Below are 9,125 nucleotides of genomic sequence, written 5' to 3'. Positions count from 1 at the left end.
ATAGCCACGTGTGGACTATAAAAAAAATATTCAGTATAACCCAAGGGTTATACTTTTGACATTCCTTCGCTTGAGGAATATCTTTAGACACCCGGGCGACGGGTCACTTTGCAGTTGAGAATTGAGTATGGAAATAAAATATACATTTTTGCAGTATAGCGGGTACGATTTTGCTAAGGTGCCTATCTGTTTTTGCTGGAAGGTGTGAGATTGTTTTAGTTGTAATTCTTTTCGTAAAAGTGTCGACAAAAAAATCCACCGTCCGTTACGGTGGCCAAATGCTGTACGTAATGTTTAACTGCTCATGGAGCTTATGAATATTATAGAAGTTTTTTCTTGTATACAATGGTTGGGTAACTTGAAAGTGTTTTTTTTGCACAAATGCGTTCCACGGCTCTACTGTCATGTAAACGACTCTTTAGCGATCATTATAACATGTTTCTATTTGGGCACAAGGCTCCAGATGCTGTTCGTGAATCGGCTCTCGTTGTCGTTGTACGTTTTCAGTGTGGCATTGCCAGGCGCTGTACTTGGGATTCCAACCGCGAGGCCTCGGCTGGTTTATTGTTCTGTTATTTTGGTTCACTTTTGAGGTTCACTTTCTATTGAACAAGTCATGTTTTTTTTTGTTAACCATTTTTAGTTCAAGAACGTAAACAGGTGATGGAAATGTGAGAATTTTTGGACGTCAAAATAAAAGTTAAAGGACGGAATCGCAGCAAACCGTCGTGCACACCCCCCGGTTATGTTTATCAGGTGGGTTGTTGCAAAAATGTCACGTGGCGTGGGGCTGGCTACCTGTGCTATAAAAAATTTTGCCAACCCCCCCCAACCTACAATTAAAGTTCTCACTTTGCCGTATTGCACGCCCGTACGCTTGCTCCAGGGAGCCTCAAACATGTGTGGGAGCCATCGCAATCGTTGTTGTACATTTATAATTTTCTACGCCGTGCGCCGTATTCGTTTCTCCGCGGGTTGAATATGCAAATCGGTGCAAACGATGCTTTAAAAGTTACTTTTTTATCGACAAGTGTACCATGTACAACCGGTGAAATCGTTGGTGAAGGGAATTCTGGATATTTTCAAGTGCCTTATTTTTGATATTTGTAATTTGCTGTCGCATTATTGCCGAAAATAAATCATGTTTGGAATTGTCAGTCTTCATAGAATATTTATAATAAAATTGCCTTTAAGTGAATGGGCACATTCGCGGATAATGGCTTTGTGTCCTATTTTTCTCTCTGCTCTGCGTGACAAGGCGTAAGTGTGGGAATTAGTTATTCTCGCTATGCCTGGTAAGTGTCCACGTCGTCTGCTATACTGCACCTACCGCTGACGTTGCATGCTGCAGCGTATGTAAACGCTCGAGACACAATACTAATTCCATTGGGGGCTGTAAAGCGAACTGGGTTTTGGGCAGGCTTCACTCTGAATGTGATTGACACTTGTATCTTGAGGGAATTAACTCACTGGTTGCACGACCATTGAGGTCTTATTCGCAAGGCAAAGGTTCTCGACCACCTGCACGAGAATGTGTATAATTGTGGGGAGCACTACAAACCCGGCGACCTGAGTTCGGTTCTCACTAGCGGCCAGCACCAGTGACGATGTGAACCGGTCCTGGGCCTCTCCCTAGGTCGACTCGGCCTCAAACGAGTACCTGGTGCGGCGTGTAGTCAACATCGCCACGAGGTAGACAAAGGCATGGTGCTGGCTACCCACCCCCTCGTACGCCGAACCGGCCTTCAAATGTGCTCGCTAAAAGCACATGCTCCAACAGTCTGTTCAGGCTATACGGGGGATCTTTGTTTGCATGTGCAAAACACGTTCCTTCGGAGTGGGCAGGTAGGAACTTGGTTGGACAGCACATTCGTGTACGACAGACAAATAATCCCTGGTGGGCAGTGTGGAACCTGTTGTTCCTACCTGTATAAGTGTCATGTATCGTGTCGTGTATAGTGTAGTGTGTCGGTTAAACGTTGAGTTTTATAAGGGCACCACGGGGTGACCAGCCCCTCCCCAGCCCCACCCCTCCCAGCCCCACCCAGCCCCTCCCCTCTCCACCCAGCCCCACCCCTCCACTCCCCATATGCACGACAAATAATCCCTGGTGGGCAGTGTGGAACCTGCTGTTCCTACCTGTATAAGCAGGTGTAAAGGTTTGATTTGGGGGCTCATTCTAGCTCAATGCAACACCTATCGTGGCAGTTTTCGCCGTTGGTGCCAGCAACGAGAAGTGGCGCAGGGGAATCTGATGGCGAGTGGAACCCCCCTAAGCTGGTATTTAACTTCCTATCACCCGGCCCAGATACATGCAGAGCTGTGCACCGGCAGGGATGGTTGACTGCGGGGTTTTATCCCCGTTTGTGGTTCCAACAGCAGCAGGGACCCATTAGGCGATGACAGTATACCGTGGAGTTGGCGCATAGCCGAAACGAACACAACTGTGCCATTGTGAACACTTGTTGGGGGAACTCGAGCAAGATGCGATTCAATCGCATGGAACAAAAACAATCTAGCCAAACCCCAGCGTAAACAAAGGACATTTTGTGTTCTATACAGGGATTGTAATTTTATCGCGACTGTGTTCTTATATGCAATACCCCGCAAATCGGGGCCTGGCACGAGCTTAGTCGTTGGCGTCAATGTGATACGTTTAATACGGGGCCCAAAGCCACGTTTTGTTTGTGAACACACTTATCGCTTGCACCCCCTTGATATTCATCATTCAAATGCCAGGGCCCAAGAGAAGGAATTTCAAAAATGTAGAGATAAGCAGAGGGTGGGGGAAAACAACAAATTAGGAGACAGTTTAGTTTTATTATTGTTGCTTACGTAACATTCAGACTTAAACTGTACCTTCAACACAAAACAAAGGAGCCGCAAAACACGTGAATGCATTGAGCGTTTCATAATCACATTTCCACGGCGGCATTACTCAGTCTCACCTTAACTTGGGGTTTTTTTCCAATCTAATGAATACGATAGCACTTTGTACATTATCTCAACATCACATTAGTGGTAATTGAAACGGCACTTTAAAAGAAACGTCGAAACGGGTAACTTCCCAGCCAAGGCTGCAATTTGATCTATCCTGCAATCAAGAACGCTGCCGTGGAAATCCAACACTGCCACCTTTTGGCGTTCTTCAGACTTTACTTAACTCCTCCACGACTAAAACTTCATGTTGAAGTGGAACAGAGTAGATGAGTGGATCGTCTTATCCTCCTTCATCCTCCCCGAAATGGCCATTTTGAGGAGTGATCCCGGTAGGCTGTGCTACACGTGGAAGATGTGGTTGAGCTTATTGCGAGCCAAGTCCACGTCGTCCCTCAGGAAGTAGAGCTGGTCAATGGTGGGCGTGTGCCAGCGGTTCGAGTTGTACACGCTCTCGCCAACCTGGCGGGGCAGAGAGGGCATCGTCCTTGAAAGATAAGCAGCAAGTTCACGTTGTCTATATTCCTCTTCTTGGTTCTTTCGGTAACGTCACGTAGAAGGGAAATAATAAAATAATAAAACATAATAAAATAATCCTCAGGTGAAGAACATGTCTTCCCAACAGACCTATTCTTCACCTGAGGACAGCTGCTTGCGTTGTGGGCGAAACGTCGCGAGAATTATTTATTTAAATTTTATTATTTCCCTTCTACGCGACTTTACCGAAAGAACCAAGAAGATGAATCCCTGCAGTCACAAAAACTTTAAATCGAAAAAAAAAGTCTATATTCCTGTTTAAAATAAACAGCAGCTGCTGCTATTACTGCCGCTGGGCATGAACTGAAACAGAAGGTGCCATCTCGGACATTAGAGGTTTTTCAGTTGAACACGTAGGAGGCTTTTGCGACCAATATTATCGATAAGAGGTTTTTTGGGTTAGATGGCGTAAATATAAATGTGCCGTTAAACCCGCCACCACAGGACGCAGCCAATGCGTAACGTTTGTCATGTAAATAAAACATGGCAATAAGTTACCAGTTCAGCACACCGGTGTGTTGGAGAGTAAACCAACAATATTTACAATTCGAGTACGGCATTTCGCCGGTAATTACAAAGGCTTTTCACCACGCGTTTCGACCGCTGGCTGCGGTTCGTACTGCCAGCGCAATCACAAAGGTCACAAGTACAATTAAAGACACACCCTTCAGTCACGTGATTGAGGTCGAACGCATACAGCTAATGACATCACTTGGCACCCCCACCTTAATGTCAAAGGACACATGGGGTAGATCCAAGATAAACCAGCAGTGACTAAAGCACCTTCTGAGGTCGAACACATTCCGAAACGTTTCATTGAGGAAATAAGAATGTTGATCTAACATTCAACCGGAATATAAAACCAAGACTGAAAATCATTTTAAAATTCCTATTTGTATTTTAAGAATATACTTTGTTATCATTAATTTCATTGTACTTCATCGTCCCAGCTTTAACAGTACATCGGAAAACTATTTAGTTGTTTGTAACATTCAGGACGTTCGTACCTTCCACCCAGGAACGTCCTTCATGATCTTGGCCTCCTCCTCCAGGTTCTCACGCACCTGCTGCAAAACACTTTCGCAGAAACCCAACGGACGTATCACTTTACTTTCATGTCCAAATGGAACTACGCTCACCTCCCGATGACCTAGGGTTATCGAGGGGCGGGGCGACCTAGACAACGTATGTAAATTAATCCATAAAAACCCATGTATTGCTTACCAACGTGGAGTGAGTGTGAATGTGTTATCTATTCATATTGCTTCTTAAAGTTAGCACTTTGCTTCCCAACATGTTTGCAGTCACGTAGGCACTGGGTCAAAGAGCCTACACAATTCAGGAGCAGCTAACACAATTCTGGAGCAGCTATTAAAAACAAGTGTACGTGTCGAAGTATTTTTTCCCCGCATAGTTAATCCGCAACCAGGATAATCCACCCACGGATAATCTAGTTAATTGTACAATGTAAATAGGACACTGAAAAACGAGTAATTGTGCATTCATATTTGCATGTTCTATCAGGTGAAGAAGTCTTACTGTCTATCTTGCTCCGCTTGCAGAAGGGGCAAGATTGCAATCCGAGATTCCAACTCTTCAATCTGCAACCGCCTTCATGCGGCGGGCGGGCACCACAGAGACAGGGGACGTTAATGCAACAATACCAGCGGCGAGTTGTTTGTCAATGGCGGATTGCAACCGCGTGCTGAGATCACGACGTCGCACGTGTATCCTGCGGTGGCGCTTACCTTCTCTCTCGGTTCCACTTGAAAATCCTATACTGGCCGTATAACATGAGTCCAATCCCAATGGCAAACATGGAGTATCCTGTTGGGAGCAAAAGAGTATACTGTGCATTATCTTTAACGTTGCGAATCAAAAGGAATGCACAAGTACAAGTCACAGAATATCTTGAAAAATCCGGCTGAAAAGAACACAACGCAACTTTTTTGTGTTAATTAATGAGAAAACCATCAACAGTTCTAGAGTTAATGTATTACATATATATATTTCATTGAGCATTGTTTATAGGCAAGTTTCAGCAGCCTTGCCAAAGTGTGCTGGCAGGCCCAGGTGACAGAGCCCAGGACACAAATGGAGCTTACTCGCAGTCACAATTTTTTTTACGGTGACATTTTATTAAACAGTTGACATCCGTGGGCAGCGCAATATTAACCCTGGTCACCACAATGAGCCACGGAGCCTATCATTTACTTGGCTGCTAAATGTGGTAAAATGCCCGAGTGGACACGAAATTAGCTTGTGTGCAGGTGCTAAATGGATTGTCGCATCACAGGGCCACGAGATGGCTCAGGGAGGCCTTCATCCTGCGGTGGATTAATGATGGCTCACGGTAATAATCAGCATCCATCACGTGCCATGCAGCAGATGGGAATCTGATTTGCGTTTATGCATCGCTGGGAAATTGGCTCAAGAATATTGGCCGCCAATTTCAGTGGACGTTACTAAAGCGTGCCCTAATCCTGTAAAAACGGGCCATTAATGACCCCCCGAGACAATATAGTTAGCAAGAGCAAGCCACAAATCCCCAGTGACAAGTTAGAGAAATGTATATATATAACGTAGGAAACACATTAACAAATGTGCATCATCAACCGAGGTCACTCGTATCTGTCTTGCAAAATATATAAAAAAAAAACATCTCCATGGACTCATGCAGTTAAACTGGAATTGAATTTAAGTTGGAGGAGCCGTTCATGGGTGGCCTTGCTCAAAAGCAAAGGGGGACTCTTTAAAGGTGATTACTACGCGAAGGAAAGGTGGCATACGCCTGTGACCTAATCACCTATAATGCACGTGATCTCGTTAGGTCTGGAAAGCTAAGCTGGGTTGAGCCTGGATACTACTTAGCTGGGTGACCACCATGCACATCACAGCATTGGTTGTCAGTGGAGAAACATCTATTGTTGGACTGTACTATGCTCCAACGTCTATGCTCTCCATCTTCACCAACACGCACTGACCAATATGCTGATGAAGGGTCAATAACCCCTGCAACTTGCATGGGGGGGGGGGGAGGGCTCATCCAGCAGTGGATTGACAAAAGGGCTGTACAGTAGCGGTTGGCATAACGTATGGGGTTGGGTGGTGAGGGGCTGGTCACCCCCGTGGTGCCCTTATAAAACCCAACGTTTAACCTACTCACGCCGGCTTGTGCCCCACCCTCACAGTCGGGCATATTTGCGGAATACACCACGCCGCCGTTGACTCTGGCCATTGACCGAGTAACCCAACGTTGCTACCAGCTCCCTCCGCAGCAGGAATATGTAACTGTGCGCATTCGAATTGTGAATCGCCGCCAGCCTCCAGCTACGTTGGCGTAGCTGGAGGTCGTCGTGAGTAAACGACGAGGACGGAGAAAGCGGGACCACGAGACGAGCTCGGGTCGCGGTGTCTTCAACTTGACACCGGCACCGCGGTGCAAAGGCTTTCGCCCATTGCCGACGAGACACCTTGAGACGCGCAACCAACGAGCGTATACGAGCAACGTGAATGTGTGAAAAATTAGCTACGTAGATATTAATGCGGACGGGTGGAAGGTAAACCTCAAAAAATGGTGGAGGTTGCGGATGGGAATGCGCAAAGATCTGGGTGTCTGCGTGCCCTTGTGTTCATCTCCGCGCGTCTGTCATTTGTTGACGATTACCATCGCCTCATTTCCGTACGAACACGAATAACAACAACAACACCGACATTAACAATCTGTGTGCACCCTTACAGCCCCCCCACCCCCTAACACAACACCAAGGCCTGAGTGTCAGAACCTAGGCCGCGACCTCTGCCTCGTTGCACCGAGATCAAATTCAGGGGTGGGGGAATCAACAACAACCACCCCCAGCTTGTGAAGCCACAGATCACCACACAGTCTCCTTGTTACCAGAGAGGCCCCTCTTGGGGAGGTTTCGTTTGTAGTCCACGGGTCCGTAACCTCCCGGCGGAGGCATGTCCTGCTTCACCTTGGACGCCGCCATGGCGGTGATGTTCAGCCTCCTTCCCAGCGGCACCAGCACCGGCTCGGCTCGGCGATCGACTGCACTCGCCTGGCCCGCGGCGAGAGGACGCGGGGATCGGTTGACGATTTGTCGAGTCTGGATTAGTGGGCGGTGAGGGGGAGGAGTTTATCTACTCCCGCCCCCTTCTCCCTCCTCCTCCCTCTCTCTCCTCCCTCCTCCCTCCCCCTCCTCCTCCCTCCCCCCTCCTCCTCCCTCCTACCCCCATCCTCCTCCCTCCCTCCCTCCCCCCTCCTCCTCCCTCTCTCTCTCTCCTCCCTCCTCCTCCCTCCCCCCTCCTCCTCCCTCCTACCCCCATCCTCCTCCCTCCCTCCCCCCTCCTCCTCCCTCCTACCCCCATCCTCCTCCCTCCCTCCCTCCCCCCTCCTCCTCCCTCTCTCTCTCTCCTCCCTCCCCCTCCTCCTCCCTCCCCCCTCCTCCTCCCTCCTACCCCCATCCTCCTCCCTCCCTCCCTCCCCCCTCCTCCTCCCTCTCTCTCTCTCCTCCCTCCTCCTCCCTCCCCCTCCTCCTCCCTCCTACCCCCATCCTCCTCCCTCCCTCCCCCCTCCTCCTCCCTCTCTCTCCTCCTCCCTCTCCTCCTCTCTCTCCTACCTTCCTACCCCTTCGTACCCCCTCCTCCTCCCTCTCCCTCCTCCCTCCTCCTCTCTCTCCCTCTTCCTCCATACCCCTTCGTACCCCCTCCTCCTCCCTCCCCCTCCTCCTCCCTCCCCCTTCTCCTCCTCACTCCATCTCCCTCCTCCCTCTTCCTCCTCCTCCATCTCCCTCCTCCTCTCTCTCCCTCTTCCTCCATACCCCTTCGTAACCCCTCCTCCTCCCTCCCCCCTCTCCTCTTCATAACCCCTCCTTCCTTATTCCTCCTCCTCCCCCTCCTCCCTGACCCCCTGTTTCCCCTCTTCCCCCCACCTACCCCCTCCCCCCTCCCTCCACCCCTCCTCCTCCCCCTCCTTCCCCATCTTAGGGGCCGTCCATAAATGACTTTAAATAAATAGACAACACGTTCTACTTAATTAAATATACTTTTTAATACATGTTTTCTCCTACAACATCAGAGTGCAGCGCCACATTAAATACGCACTACAATGACAATAGTTTAAAGCGATTTGAAGCATGTTTTATGGTTTCGGGGGGGGCAGAGCTTTGTGACGTCATATTTGAGGGGGGGTCTGATTTTTTGTGACGCCGTGTGACGAGGGGGGGGGGTCAAAAATCGTCCAAAATTGCGTGACGTCATTTATGGACGGGCCATTACCCTCTCCCTCCTCCTCCCTCCCTTATCCTCCCTCCTTCTCCAGCCCCGCCTCTCCAAGTATTCGATGAATCGTTAACAAATTTACGACTTTAACAGACACGAGGGGGCGACCGAAGGCAATTTTAGACTGCGTTGTCGGTTGGGGGCAGATAGCTCGGGCAACCGCTGGCTGTAATCCCATCACTGGCCGCATGGTGGTGCTGTTGCTGCACTGAATGTCTTTGTGGCTGGTAAAATTATTTAGTCACTTCTCCACCTCCAACTCAACCGGTATTTCTCAGCGATTAGGGGCCGATAATCGGGACCGCTGGTATCCGGGCGCTCACAATTTGACCCTGCTTAGGGCCCATCTATTTAGTCCGTACGCATGG

At 48.9% G+C, this 9,125-nt stretch overlaps 1 protein-coding gene across 1 annotated transcript; it reads right to left on the bottom strand.

Moving 5' to 3' along the window:
• Positions 1 to 2,800: 2,800 nt before the first annotated feature.
• NDUFA13 (NADH:ubiquinone oxidoreductase subunit A13) lies at positions 2,801 to 7,657 on the bottom strand. The gene is made up of 5 exons (XM_078592500.1): positions 7,373 to 7,657; positions 5,223 to 5,301; positions 5,014 to 5,085; positions 4,482 to 4,551; positions 2,801 to 3,399 (listed from the first exon to the last, which is right to left on the bottom strand). Exons 1-5 carry the CDS (start codon positions 7,464 to 7,466, stop codon positions 3,280 to 3,282), a joined length of 435 nt encoding a protein of 144 aa, XP_078448626.1. The 5' UTR covers positions 7,467 to 7,657; the 3' UTR covers positions 2,801 to 3,279.
• Between the last annotated feature and the right edge of the window lie 1,468 nt (positions 7,658 to 9,125).

This window comes from Lampetra planeri, chromosome 3 (assembly GCF_965212315.1).
Source record: "Lampetra planeri chromosome 3, kcLamPlan1.2.h2, whole genome shotgun sequence".
In the NCBI taxonomy this organism is placed as follows: Eukaryota; Metazoa; Chordata; class Hyperoartia; order Petromyzontiformes; family Petromyzontidae; genus Lampetra; species Lampetra planeri.
This window is presented reverse-complemented; position numbering and strand designations above follow the sequence as displayed.

Coding starts and splice junctions, on each gene's coding strand:
- NDUFA13 (XM_078592500.1), bottom strand. CDS start 7,466: ATGGCGGCGTCCAAGGTGAAGCAGGACATGCCTCCGCCGGGAGGTTAC. Junction 5,302..7,372: donor CCCCAAGAGGGGCCTCTCTG/GTAACAAGGAGA, acceptor TGCTCCCAACAG/GATACTCCATGTTTGCCATT. Junction 5,086..5,222: donor AAGTGGAACCGAGAGAGAAG/GTAAGCGCCACC, acceptor CGCCGCATGAAG/GCGGTTGCAGATTGAAGAGT.